The sequence below is a fragment of the Electrona antarctica genome (genome assembly GCF_951216825.1).
Source record: "Electrona antarctica genome assembly, chromosome: 19".
NCBI classification, from domain to species: domain Eukaryota; kingdom Metazoa; phylum Chordata; class Actinopteri; order Myctophiformes; family Myctophidae; genus Electrona; species Electrona antarctica.
In genome coordinates this window covers 22,388,450-22,403,213 of record NC_136800.1, presented here as the reverse complement: position 1 = coordinate 22,403,213, position 14,764 = coordinate 22,388,450, and the positions used below count along the sequence as shown (strand labels likewise).

Genomic DNA, 14,764 nt, shown 5'->3' with positions numbered 1-14,764 from the left:
TGTGTTTGTAGTTCACATCACATCCCATAGTTAAACTACACCTCCCACCATGCAGTTCGCGTCACTCGCGCAGACTCCGATTGGTTTATTTGGTATCTACAGACAGCCGGAAGCGTCGTTTTTCTGTGAATTGACCGAACGAACGGGATAGTAGTTGGTAAAGTTTATTTTTCTTCCATATTTTGAGAATTGGCCATTCATACGTCGATTGCGAACCACATTCGAACACTTGTGTCTGTCTGTCGGTTTCATTTCGGGGTTTGGCCGTCCAAAAAACACAGCATGTACTCAAGGAGGGATGAATAGGCTTGCTAATCAAATAGCTTTAGCTGCTTTAGCAGATAACGTTAGCATATGGGCCCTTCATGCAGGAGAATAGCTAGAGTTGTGTTGCTTTGAATGTATTGATGATGGCGATGGTTATATGATGATGATTGTGGGTGCCAGGTACGTATGGACAGGTCCTCATTCGTCACCCACACAGCTAGTGAAGTAGGCTGTTCACAATGATACATGTAGGACCTAGCCCTAGAATGCCTGATATTACATACATGCAGTGTTATTACATTGTACACAACACATCAAACCATGGCGGGTCGCACTCATAATTAAAAGTCCATCTTTTTGTATTATTTAATATCTTTTTTGTATTTCATGCTATAAATTGACAAGATGACAAACGTTTTAGGCTACCATGAAGGCTGAATAGATGGATCATTTATACCCTTGGATCAAGACTATCTTAGATGTATTTTTATCGAGTCTTATTTTTACTTTCGTATCATAGATATGCACATGTTAAAATCGATAAAATACATCTACTATAGTCTTACTCTTGATCCAAGGCTATATGATTTGTTGAATGGATCAGAGGGCTGTGGTTACTTAAGTTTGTTATTCTGTGCATAGACATAGATCACTCCGGACCCATGGGCATGGGTAATACATTAAATCTATGTAATAACACGCATTCGCTGGGGCTATACATACGTTGGTCAGACCCATCAGGGCAAAATGAGATCTGACCATTCACATCGAAGGACAGACAGTTCATAAAGATCAGATATTATGTACTTGGAGAAGCTGTAGGCTACATCAGTTATCACACATGTCTTGTATTTGGGCATATATGTAGCCTATATAATATGTAACAGCATGCTAGGTCTTGCACAAGTACAGGGTGTTACACTCCTTCCTTATTAGGCCTGAACTCTGCTCGGGGTTTAAATCTAAAAATATAATTAAACATTTGATTGATCCTGACAGACATGGTAAGGTAGGTATTAAAATTATGGTCCACAAGAAGCCATCTCTTCTTTTCTTTAACAGAGCTCCCTCTGCTGGGTAGACCTTACCACTGCAACTTACCAACAGTATACAATGTTATACAACTATGTATAATGTAGTGTAACATTGTAATAATCACACACAAAAAGAGTTGCATAGTATGTAATACATGAATGAATGAATTGTTTCGGTCTTTATTTACAAAAGAACCCCAAATTGTGCTCTTTATTACAGTTTGTGCTTTGTTAATATGATTAATTAATTGTCATCATCTTACGGTATCACGTTTGACCAAGTAAACGGAGAACACCAGTTCCCATGGTTTTTAACCAGATAAAACAGAGACTACTAGTAAAGGAATCTGGGCCATAAAACACAAAGTTGTGTGTTCTATTCATTACTATGTAATATATGCATCTCTGTCGTGACTTACAAATGAGTCTTAATAAATGAATAAAGGGCCAATGTTGGAATTGCCTTGCATCGCTCACTGTTCCTCAACCTTGGGTCCAGGGACCACAATGGGTCCAAATGAGGACACTTGAGGCTAGGGATGTTAATAGTTAATCGATTAATCAGCGTTAAGGAATTAGTCGGTTAAACTTAACGTTAATACCTAATCGTAATTAATTGAAAATTCTGCGGTTCTATCATTGCGTGGTTTTCTGTGACTGTAAAGCATACAAAGATGACATTGCCTGGCCCGGTATCGTCAATGTTCAAATAAATATTTGATTAAGGAATATAATATGCTCTTTTTATTATTTCTGTATATCAGCAAAATGTAGATTTGTATGTTAGACATTGAGGGAAATTAAGATTATCAGATTTTTTACAAAAATGCTGCTTATCAACTAACCGGTTAATCGATCAATATAAGCTTATCAAAGCTTATCAATTAACTATTAATGCATTCATCGATACTTCACATCCCTACTTGAGGCTTTTACTGTGAATATCGGCGTCCAAGATAACAGATTTGATCAAATCGTACTAAAGCGTCACACAAAATTATCAAAAGTGCTTCATGCTGCGTTTCCAGCTTGTAAATGTGGATCTGCTGCTATTTTTGAATTTGAAGTACTCGCTTTAAACTTATGAGGTTTCCACCCGACAGAGACGATATCAATGTGGTGGACCTTGAAATAAACAAGAAATGATCACACAGTGATATTTGTCAGGTGAAATAAGTGCTGGTTTCTTTATTTAGTAAGGCACGCTCCTCTCAACTGACCGGTCTCAATCATAACATTACGTTACATACAATTGCGTGTCTCTAAAGATTTCTGTTACCGGTTTCCTGGTCATGTGACCTGAGTAACCAATACAAGCAGCGTGTGTGGCAGCCAATCAGGACTAGGTCCCGACTAAATTGTCATTAAATTTGACTACCGTAATTCAGGTAATGTCAGGTTTCACCTGACAAAAAGGTTGAGAAAGCCCTTTCACATGCACTGTTCTCTTACTAACGACCAATCTGTCTCTTTGCTGCCCTCTGCAGGTGTGATGGAGAGGCTGGCTCGTCCCCGGCAGTGACAGAGGAGTGACAAGGGCACGGAGCAGCCATGACGGAGTGCTTCCTGCCCCCGAGCAGCAACAGCCCCGTGGAGCAGAGGCGGGAGCGCAGCGACCACCCGGGGGGGGTGGCCCGCACTCCGAGCTCCGAGGAGATCAGTCCCACCAAGTTCCCCGGGCTGTATCGCACCGGCGAGCCCTCGCCTCCCCACGACGGCCACCACCATGACCCGCCCGACGCGTACGTCTCAGACGACGACAAGGAGCATGGCAAGAAGAAGAACAAGTTCAAGAAGAAGGAGAAAAGGAGTAAGAGATGTGCCTGTAAAAGGAGTAGTTCACCCAAAAAACGACATATTTTCCAATCAATTACACACCCCATGAAGCCTTTTTTTTATTTCATCAAATAATAGGCTCGGGAATGCAACAAAAACCAGTTAAGGTGGTTAGTAAAAACAGAGATGTGTTTGTGAGAGCGGTGACCACCACGGCGTGACGTCATATTGTAGTTTTCGGTGGTCACCTTATCACCTAAAACCGGAGTATAGGCCTAAGGCTTCATGGGGTGTGTACTTGAGAGTACTGAAGTTCAGACATCAGAATCATGCCACCGACCTGGATCATGAAGATTTTTTTGTCCCAATTCAAAATCCCGTAAAGATGGATTAAAAACAAAAATCATAGAATATAAGAACTGTGTTCCAAAAATAAAAATGTCTATGATATTTAGGTAAATTTTATACCATCTGTGTTTGAGACAAAATATATAATTTTGCGGCGTTGGATTAACAAATCGCTTGATTCGATCTTCCCACTGACGTCACACTCAGTCAAAAACATTCCTGAGATCATTCCTTAGATTCTTTTACATGTGTGTTATGTGTTTTGGTATTTAATTTGTTTGTCATTTTAAATTCTTTATTCTACCTTGTCTTTTAGCAGGTCAGTCCCAGCCAAAAAGAGTAGCAGCAAACCTAGTTACAATAAAACATAAAAACTCACATGGAAAGAAATTGTGATTGATCATTGAGCTAAAAGTGAAAATACAATCGGATGCAAAATAACAGAATTGTAATTATTAAACAGAGTCTGATACCATACATAGACTGTACAGAGCTTAACTAGGCCATGAAGATTAACTTCCATCTGCAGCCTTTTTCATCCAAGCTGAGGGTGTAAATAAATATTGCCTTTGTAGGGCATTGCTCTTACTTGAACAGTAGTTGGGCCTATTGTCCCATATTTTTAACACAGTTTTCCTAGTGTCTATATTTAGCTCCACTTGGGCATGGTGAGGGAACATAAGAGACAGTCCTTGGGCAGCAGCAGAGAAAAGGGGAATAGAAAAAAAGACCAACCTATGGGGTGATCATTAACAGTCACTGTTTGGCAGTTATTCACTCAGAGGAACTTCAGCAAAGGTCTGTTGCACGTGAATAAAAAGAGATCTGCCAGGTGCCGAGGGAGTTGTGCTAAATTGGTGCCTGACCTCTTTTCGGAGTCCTCATTCTCCCCCTCCTCTGTCTCTCATCTACACTCTCATTTCCTCTTTCCCTCCTTTCACTGTTCTTGTAGCTCTGTGCTGTAGGTGGAGAATGTGAGATAGGGGAGTTCTTCATCCATTCTAACCCCAGGTCTGCTCTCCCCATCTTTCTCTCCCGCCTTTCTCATCTTCAGCGGAGGGCTACGCCGCCTTCCAGGAGGACAGCTCCGCGGACGAGGCGGAGAGCCCGTCCAAGATGAAGCGCTCGAAGGGCATCCACGTGTTCAAGAAGCCCAGCTTTTCCAAGAAGAAGGAGAAGGACTTCAAGGTGAAGGAGAAGGGCCCCAAGGAGGACAAGGCCAAGGACAAAAAGTCCAAGGACCTGACGGCCGCCGACGTGGTCAAGCAGTGGAAGGAGAAGAAGAAGAAGAAGAAGCCGGTGGCAGAGGCGGAGCCGGTGCCAGTGGAGGTGCCCACCTTCCGGCCCATCTTCGGTGCCCCGCTGGCCGAGGCGGTGAAGAGGACGTCCATGTATGATGGCATCCAGCTTCCCGCCATCTTCAGGGAGTGTGTGGACTACATCGAGAGCTACGGCATGAAGTGTGAAGGCATCTACCGCGTCTCAGGTAAAGTCACCGCAGGAAAGAGGCTTACAGGCTTTTAAAGGCATAGAGAAGGTTTCTAGAACATTTGACTGTATATGTTCCTTACCTCCATGTGACTCTCAATAATAATCATTGTATCAAATCAGAATGGATTAATTTGTTACTAATAGTGGCTCATGAGGTTGGAGAGTAGATTGTGTGTAGTAGGTCAAAAACGCATGTTTTTTTGGCATTGTACCAATTGAAAGGTTTGACCAAGAGGCCTTTCCTCCTTTTTCATTCTGCCAGCGTAAAGGCAGCTTATTAAAAAAGAGTATTTTGCTGTGCATTAGGCAGTGAATGCGAATTTCAAAATAAGACCCATGTTGACTAAAAACCCGCCTGCCATCTTGTGTTTTTGAGATTTAGCGCAAAGTCACTTTCGAATGGCTATCCCGATGTACTGTATGAAAATAAACAAAAATCGAATCCTTAGATCAAACAGATTATCGATTACCCTAACCCTTACATACTGACGTCATTCAACCTCCCCCTGTCCCCCCCGTCCCCTCCCAGGGATGAAGTCCAAGGTGGACGAGCTGAAGGCGGCGTACGACCGCCAGGAGTGTCCGTGCCTGGAGGAGTACGACCCGCACACGGTGGCCAGCCTGCTGAAGCAGTACCTGCGCGAGCTGCCCGAGAACCTGGTGAGCCGCGAGCTGGCGCAGCGCTTCGAGGACGCCTGTGGCCGGCCCACGGAGGCCGAGAAGGTGGCGGAGTTCCAGCGGCTGATGGCGGAGGTGGCGCCCGGCGTCCGGCTGCTGCTCGGCTGGCTCGTCGCGCACATGGACCATGTGATCGCCCGCGAGACGGACACCAAGATGAACATCCAGAACATCTCCATCGTCCTCAACCCCACCGTGCAGGTCAGAGCAGGGTGGAGGGAGGGAGAGGGGCGAGAATGGAAGGACATTCGGAAAGAAGAAGTAACGATGTATTGTCGATCATAGATTTTGATGGTACGATTATACTGTTGTCTGGGGGGAAAACACAGTTTCGTGATTATTATGCGTACGTTTATTCCACAACACTATTATGTATAATATATGATATAACATTAATATCAGTTGTTTATGTAATTACCTCAAAGTGTCTTTGTTGGCTTTCAAAACACAAAAACTACAGTAGACAAATAATACATACAGAAAATTAAACAAGTATATCATACTGTATATTATATAAGTTAAATCTCACAACCCTGGTGTCCTTATTTTGGGCATGTCATTATAGGCGAAGATTTCCAAAACCACAATTATTTAATTTGTTTTAAAGTCTAAAATACATACTTAAGTGATTAAACGTCCATGTCAGTATTATACTTATTCTTTAAATCCACTTGGTGTTGCTAAACCTCTACGGTTAGATAACCGTGACGTTTTAATAGTCAAATCGTGGCAACCTTACGAAAAAGTGAATATTGCACTGAAGGTGATAGGTGACGTGTAAAGGAAAATGTCAAACGAAATGTAAACGCCGACTTTCCACAGAATACAAGCGGTGATAAATGAGAGGAGAGACCATGGGTATAAGAAGCATTTAATGCGAAGCAAAGGGGCAACATGGGAAATCTCCCCTTATCGCATAGCAACAAGCCAGTGAAGACGGTGGGTTTTTAATGGGTCACACAGTTCATTCATATGTGAAACTCTGTCCCACTTTAAAGCGGCTAATGTATTCCCAAAGGAGAAATACTAGTTTCTAGTAGTGGTCATAATCAATCAATGTGGGCGCCGTGCACAGTATGTTATTCAGTGTATATTTACAGTAGAAACGTGATTTGTGTGAAAACGCATTGAGTTGAGAATTTCACAGTAGTAACATGGCAGCCAACCATAGTACAGAGTACAGACTAGACTCACTAGAGACAACAGGAACGTGCATTAAAATGCAAGAGAGACGTGCAATAGATGTATTTATTGGAAATTTGGTTATATTGACATGGTGTTTGTATATTTCTGTAGAATTCCCATGTATGAACTGAATAGTGTCTATTCCACAATTTTCTGTAGGATTAATTTTACAATTGTGCCCTCATAGTAGAATAATTTCTACTTAAAGCTAAATTAATTTATTTCTTGCAATATGACCATATCTCTTGGAAACTCTTGATATAACCCTTTAATTCTACCAGTCCACAGGCCAATCGGCTGTAGCCAACTAGCCATTGTGAATTAAATAATCTAATAAACATTAGAATGTTTAGTTCTCAATCTCACCAACCTGACAAGGCGGTTCTATGCTTGACTGTATGGATCAAACACAGATCAACTAATCACTTATTCTAACTAATTCCACTACATTCTATGATTATTAGTTAACTACGAATAACTATATATCAGCGGACAGCCCTAATGTGACTTGTGTTCTGTGTTCAGATCGGGAACCGTGTCCTCTACGTGTTCTTCACCCATGTGAAGGAGCTGTTTGGGAACGTGATTCTGAAGCCTGTGGTGCGGCCACTTCGTTGGTCCAACATGGCCACCATGCCGGCACTACCCGAGACCCAGGAGAACATCAAAGAGGAGATCCGTCGACAGGTGGGTTGATTTTACCGACCAGCCAGTTGTCTGATTCTTGGGGAAGCCTGAGTATATAGGTAGTTGTGCGTGAGTCACACAGCCGATCTACAAGCTCTGAACGTGGCACATTGTGAGCTACTGGAGTCCAGCTGTCGCTGTGGCAACAGATGCCGCACCGCCCATGGTCGGGAAAAGACAGGTGTTGACTCGGAGAGAAAGTTCAGATAGGAAATCGAGAGCAGAAATTCTGGAATTTTCATTCAAGTTGTTACGTAATACAATGGCCGCAAACTATACCAGAGAAACCCAGCTTATTTCCCCTCTTCGCAGTCTGTCTTTGGTGAATTGAAACAATTCCAACATGGACAGGTACAAGGAAAAAACATCACTGCTGAAAACGGAGTCAGAATGGTTTCCAAGTCCTCAGTCAGCTTGAGAAGGAATTCTCACTCTTTCACTCATCGTTTGTGGACAACGCGTCACATGTGCTTGTAGAAACTCCAAATGGAACTAATTGATGTTCAGTGGAATCTCAAATGTAATTTTAGATTGTGAGTCTGGACTCATTCTGTCAATACCTTGGACTGCAAGATTTCCTGAAAGATAATTTTGCGTGTTCAGGACAACGTATCTCTGTGAACAGGCATGTCCAGAATGAACATTGTGAATGCTTCATTCACAACAACTGACACACAGACATCTAAATGACATTACGAAAATCACAACAACCCTGAAACCCAGTTAAAGCCAAAATGTGTCTGGAAGAACTATTAAGTGCACAGTGACATTTGCACCTGGAAATATTGATATGTGATCTCTAGAAGTACAAATTGGTAGCTGGAAGAAGGCCTGGCACATAACATTTTTTTTACCCTTTTGCAATATCTTTTGTTAGTTTTATGTTTGTGTCTGCTAATGTTAGAGGCTACCAAGACAATCATAGTTAATCATAGGTTTTTAATCTTATCATCACAACGTTCTTGTAGCATAGACTGCCTGTAAGTTTACTAAGTTAATACTGATCATAAAACTAGTGCTTAGTAGCTCGGAAATCTTCATAATAAAGAATTAAATCGAAAACACTTTGCTGATACAGTACATGGCTGATTCACATGAGACCTGTTGACCTGCTGTGGGAGCAAGCACGTGTGCCTGACCCACAAGAAGTTGTGTTTTGTCCCATCAGGCCCTTGACATAAAATGAGTTTGACACCCCTGACATAAACAAAGCACTGGTCGTTAAATATTGCGTAGCCAGCCAGAACTCTCTCTTCAAGCTCACGTCTCTGTCTCACTTTGTGAGCTTGACAGTTCTGGCGATGTGAGATTACCATGTCATGTAATGCTTTTGAGGGCGGTAATGATCGGAACGGGTGCCATTTATCTTGAAATGTGAATGTGTAATGATTGCTTGTGTCCAGGAGTTCCTGCTGAACTGCTTACACAGAGACCTCCAGGCAGGCGTGAAGGACCTGTCTAAAGAGGAGCGACTGTGGGAGGTTCAGCGCATTCTGACGGCTCTCAAACGCAAATTGAGGGAAGCCAAACGTCAGGCAAGTTGTCTCATGCAGAAAAATCATCAAAGTCATCAAAAGTGTCCGCAAAGTCCTACCAGTTGTCTATACTCTATATAGGGTCAGAATAAATGAATAATGTCAGAATACTACACATTTAGCCTATTTATCCTAATAGTACTCCAAGTATCACCAACGAACACCAAAAGCAGGATTCACACAGAGTCTGGAATTTCTTGAAAATGCTTGATTTTGGAAAAATATTTTATTAGGCACATGGAAAAGCACTTGAATGTGCCTTGGATTCCTTTTTTCTTTTCAAGTCTGCAATTTACACCTTTGGGTATCAAACAGTACAACTTGAAGGAAAGATACCGTAGTTTTTTGTACATGGTTCTACCTGTATTACCAAAGAGCATCCATTTAGAGCCACTAACTGATCCCTGCAGCGCTTCCATTTCTCTATTTTTAAACCATTCAAATGATATGTCTTAATTAAAAGTGACGTCGTCTGACCATTTGATGTGCTGCTGTTAGGACTGTGAGAGTAAGATCGCCCAGGAGATCGCCAGCCTGTCAAAGGAGGACGTCTCCAAAGAGGAGATGACTGAAAATGAAGAGGAGGTGATCAACATCCTTCTAGCACAGGTACTGTATATACACGCACACATCATCATCATCTGCTTCATTACTTGTCCTAGACATGCAGGCAGATTTCCAAATGGATAAAACAGAAGAAAAGGAAGAGTCTACTACAGTCTAGAAGAGGGTCTGTCTCAGTCTGTGTGTCCACATCTGTGAAAAATATTCAGGAAGTTCCCATGTACTGGTAGTACGTTGGAAATTCTTGAATATTTTTCACATGAAACTTAAATTTTATGCTGGTAGTAAAGGGTGGGGTAAATAATTACATATTTGGAAGTCACAGCATACCTACCACCTCACTCGGTCAGAGTTCATTCCCATGCCGAGTCATACCAAAGACTATACAAATGGTACATAATGCCTTGTGCCTTGGCACTCGGCATCAAGGGTTGGATTGGCAAGTCCCCGTGACATACTAGAGTCATGTCCAGGGGGAGTACTTGTACATCATGGCTGGGGGATCTATGTCTACATCAAGCTGCCCCACGCTACAGAAACAGGAGATGGGCTCCTGACCTGTGGGCTAAAAAGCTCGAGAACCGATGGTTCCCAGGCCACTTGCACAACATTATAGCAATCACAGATCCACACTGAAGACGCTCCGTTATCAGACCCTGTCTTGTTTTCAATTGCCTCTCCAGGAGAACGAGATCCTGACAGAGCAGGAGGAGCTGATCTCCTTGGAGCAGGTGTTGCGGAGACAGATCGCCACCGAGAAGGAGGAGATTGAGAGACTGAGAGCTGAGATCGCAGACATCCAGAGGTAACAGGTTATTTTTCACTACCAGTATTAGAGATAGATGATTAGAGATCAATTTCAATGTACATATTATTTATTGTTGTTATTGCAACCGAAGGTCTGCAGTTAATTTCCCGTCAGTGTGTCGGGCACCATATATGGTGCCCAGGTCTCGTGACATCATGTGACATCATCAGGGATGGAGATGTGGAGACCCTGATGTCATAGTAAATGCGACCTGCTGTCACAGTTAAGCCCATATATGGAGATCCCTGATGTCATCAATATTGGCCAGCAACTCTACATCTGACCCTTAGATCTCCATATATGGATATACTGTATGTCGGAACCTGTTCTGACATTCCATATGTTGGGGTGTGTGTGTGGGGTGCAGTCGCCAGCAGGGTCGCAGTGAGACAGAGGAGTACTCTTCAGACAGTGAGAGTGAGAGTGAGGATGAAGAGGAGCTGCAGATCATCCTGGAAGACCTGCAGAAACAGAACGAGGAACTGGAGGTGAGTCACGCTGCAGACAGACAGACAGACAGACAGACAGATAGGTACCGCTTACTGAAGGTGAGACACGGTGCAGACAGACAGACAGACATGTACCGCTTACCACTGCAGACCATTTAGTATCGGCTGTTGTGCCGTTAAAGAGGTCTGAACCATAATATTTCTTGCACTAAAGTTTATTATATATATATATATATATATATATATATTATGCATAGAGTATATATGTTAAAATCTTAAAAGTGCAGAACTGTACAACTGTCTCTATACAGTAGGTGGGGAGAGAGAAACCTGTGATCCCCTGGAACCCCCCGAAGGACCTCGGGGTGTCCCCGGACCCCTCTTAGACAACCACTGGAATACAGAACAACAGTATAGAGCTAGCCTGGGTTCCAGCCTGAATCGATGCGTTCCGTGATTCTGAATTGTCACTCGCTACTTTGGAGAGAGGCTCGCATTTCATAAAGTCAACTGTTATGTAGCCACGTTGTTGATCAGCAACAGAGTGGCAGAGCGCCACTCTGTCCATGCTTCTCACTGTTGAAAAAAATAGCGCCGTTCGAGACTTGAGAGTAAAAACCTGCGGTAAAAAAAAGTAAACGATTCAGTAGTCCACTGTCAGATTCAGTGGTACAAAAAAAATGTACGGCTGTGTGGGGTGAGTTTAGTGAATGATAAGGGGACGTTGCAGGACAACAGCAGTAGCTGCGCAGTGCGCATTGATACAACATCAAACTGGTGTTTTTCCTCAACCCGCACCACAGACCAATCAGAAGCCATGGTTCCATTTCAACCTTCATATGTCCCGCCTACCTGTGGAGAATAGGAGACTTTCCAGACTGAGTTGCGCAGTGACATTTTCAGATCCGTGGAACGCAGAAAAACAGGCTGGAACCCAGGCTAATATAGAGCAGTGGTTCCCAAACTCTTTAGCCTGTGACCAAAAAGAGAAATGATACATTCCCCTGGGACCTAACATGGCGAAAATAGCAAATCTACAAGCTCACAATGCATCGTTTGGGCCACGTTGTGAGCTTGTAGATCGGCTATTTTCACTACTTCTTACACTCGTTTTCTAATTTATGGAATTTCTTAGATTTTTCTTTTATTTATTCAAGAAATTACTTATTCAAGAAAAACGTTACTGTTTTTTGAAAATGTTTGATTAATTAAAAATTTAACGTAGGATACAAAAAATTAAAGGACCCCAAAAAATGTGTTCCCGACAAACAGCGATTTAGAGATCTACTCTAAATCCCTGCGTTCCCCTTGCAGAACAAGAACACTCACCTGAACCAGGCCATCCACGAGGAACAGGAAGCCATCTTGGAGCTCCGCGTTCAGCTCCGCCTGCTGCAAAGCCACAAACTGCAGCAGGAACTAACTGTCCCGCCCCCGGCCGAACAGGCCCCGCCTACACAGCCTAGCCCGGAGGCCCGCAGCGAGGAGCAAACCAAACGCTCTGTTGCCGCCACCGCCGTGGCGGCAACAGTCGCAGAGCCCGTCGCCTCAGCCAATGGCAAGGACCCCTCAAAACCTTCGCCAAACAAAGACAGGAGAGAGAGCAACATGTGAGAGGTGTCATGTCTTGTCATCATCGGGCGGCTATGTATTGCTATGTATCTCTGTTGCTAGTCAGCTGTCCTGCTGAGTCACGCGTAGCCCGTTAAAGGTTTTTGCGCCATCAGCGAGTGCACGTGGCCGAGACATTTGAATACCAGAGTTGTTTCCGTCAAATAGCCAACAATGAAGAAGCTTTAAATTCTACTCTTGGCATACTGTCCGTGTCAATACAAATTGAGGGCCTTGGTTTTCCCTGATCTCTGCCACATGAACACATAAGCGTGCACACACACACACACACACTGATAAACGTAGGGATAGTGTAGTCGCTTTTAGAGGACAATTGGCCACTGTGTGACACAGGGTGGGACCATTCATTTAGATTGAACATCGGTGCCAAGATAGTGTGAAGGAACGGAGTTGTCAAGTGTTTGGTGACAAACGTAAGGGGGTTGGTACACAAACTGAGAGGAAGGCACTTTACAACTAACAAACAAAAAATATCTTCTTTTTTGTCATTGGAGCTCAGAAAGATTGTCATTTATTTTTCTTAGATAATTTACTTCGTCCTTTGCGTAGTTTCTATTTGGACACATTAGGATTGCAACCACTGTGCCATAACTGACACTGCAGAACTGGACAAGTTGCCCGAGAGAACCACTAATGCAAAAGGCTCTTTGATTTATGAAGAATTTGTTACATTATGTTAAATAGTATTCTGGATGATATGGGAGACTATTCAAAGAAAGACGTTGATTTTAAATGATATGCTTTTTAGTAATATATATATACAGTATATATATATAAATATATATAAATATATTGTAGATGCTTTCGTTTGTTTGAACTACAAATGCACATAAAGGTTGCGACGAATTTTCCTCGTGACTGCCCAGTGGAAGAAAAACATGTACAGTGTGTGTATAATACGTATATATAAATATGCAACAGAAGTGCATGTGTCACTGCGAAATATAAACATTTGGACACACATCACTGCTGGAGGCAACCTCAACACTTTAGCGGCTGTGTCCACCGTTTACAATGGAAACCTCCTGCAGCGGGCTGAGGTGCAGAGCAGTTAACGGTACCCATTGAGACCTGAGTCGTTCTCACACTTCTAAAATGACACATTTTTAATCTGCTTGCTGAGAGATGAAATGTTTTCAACTCTTGAGTGTTTACTTTGGAAGCATTCTTAGACGAGCACCTTGGTGTTTTCAGCCAGGAAAGAACTCCTCCTTGGTGGACACGGCTCTTAAGTTTGTACGTTTCCAATGCAGTCGCCATAACATAGATGATATTGTTTTTTGTTTTTTTTGTCTGTTACCCCTGCCTTTCACAAACAAAATGGAAAGTGGAATGTAGACAGACTTCTAACTAGACGGACATAACTGAAACATAGTGAAACTCGACGGACATAACTGAAACATAGTGATGAACTAGACGGACATAACTGAAACATAGTGATGAACTAGACGGACATAACTGAAACATAGTGATGCCAAGTGTCTTAAAATGGGTGTAAAAAGATATGCAGGTGATGTATTGACTTTTGTTGCATATTCAATGATATTTTCATCTCTCAATGGAGGGGAGTCATCGTCTTGGATATCGGTTTCGAGTGGAGTACTGTACATGGGGGTGGGGGGGGGGGAGATGAGATTACAAGTCAATCATTTCAGAGTAACTGGTCTACTACGACTATTACAAAGTGCTGTCTTATCTGTTTCATTCTTTGTGATAAGTAAAGCGAAGGCACAACCTACTTAATGTTCATATGTATTGTTACAATTGCAAACATACTGTATTTTCAGCTCTTGATGTTCTTGTCATGTTTTTTTTGTATTAATAATAATCTCTTAAGGCGTAGCCTGCTCTTGGTCGACTGCCCCTTGCTTTGGACACGGGCAAATTGAAGCAATCTGTCGTTAAGACTCATGATTTGAAACGTTCATTCATTGTTTTAATACGGTAATCACCTGTGATTTAAATGGATTAATTCCAGATTTGGGCTCATAAGCTTCTCATAAGGTTTATTTTCATATTGTTCAAGGCTTTTTGTAGCTTATTGTTGCAGACAGAATACCTAATGCTGTGAAGAATAAAGTGTCAATCTGAACTGAATAAGATGGACATTGAATCTAATTGTAATATCCTAATTGCCTCTAAAAGTCTTAGTTGGGTGGGTCTGAGAGTGGACAAATGGAACGACCTTTGATTCCACTTTGATGAACTTGTAACGGTCCATTAGGTTCCATTAATCCACTCAAGAGTTAAATAAATAGGATTTTACAGTAGGCTATAGATTGGGATCAAACTTGAGGTCCTTGGAATGAA

General features: G+C 42.4%; 1 protein-coding gene across 1 annotated transcript; it reads left to right on the top strand.

The window, feature by feature from the left end:
- Nucleotides 1-38: 38 nt before the first annotated feature.
- On the top strand, nt 39-14,548 carry ralbp1 (ralA binding protein 1). Its single transcript, XM_079529938.1, has 10 exons — nt 39-157; nt 2,789-3,111; nt 4,480-4,911; nt 5,446-5,795; nt 7,305-7,466; nt 8,870-9,001; nt 9,500-9,610; nt 10,249-10,370; nt 10,741-10,861; nt 12,137-14,548. The coding sequence occupies exons 2-10, from the start codon at nt 2,853-2,855 to the stop codon at nt 12,434-12,436; spliced, it is 1,989 nt and encodes a 662-aa protein (XP_079386064.1). The 5' UTR covers nt 39-157; nt 2,789-2,852; the 3' UTR covers nt 12,437-14,548.
- Nucleotides 14,549-14,764: the final 216 nt, after the last annotated feature.

Excerpts from the sequence above, each read along its gene's own strand:
- ralbp1 (XM_079529938.1), top strand. The coding sequence starts at position 2,853 with ATGACGGAGTGCTTCCTGCCCCCGAGCAGCAACAGCCCCGTGGAGCAG. Across the intron at positions 7,467-8,869 it reads AAGAGGAGATCCGTCGACAG|GAGTTCCTGCTGAACTGCTT; the intron begins GTGGGTTGATTT and ends GCTTGTGTCCAG. Across the intron at positions 9,002-9,499 it reads TGAGGGAAGCCAAACGTCAG|GACTGTGAGAGTAAGATCGC; the intron begins GCAAGTTGTCTC and ends TGCTGCTGTTAG.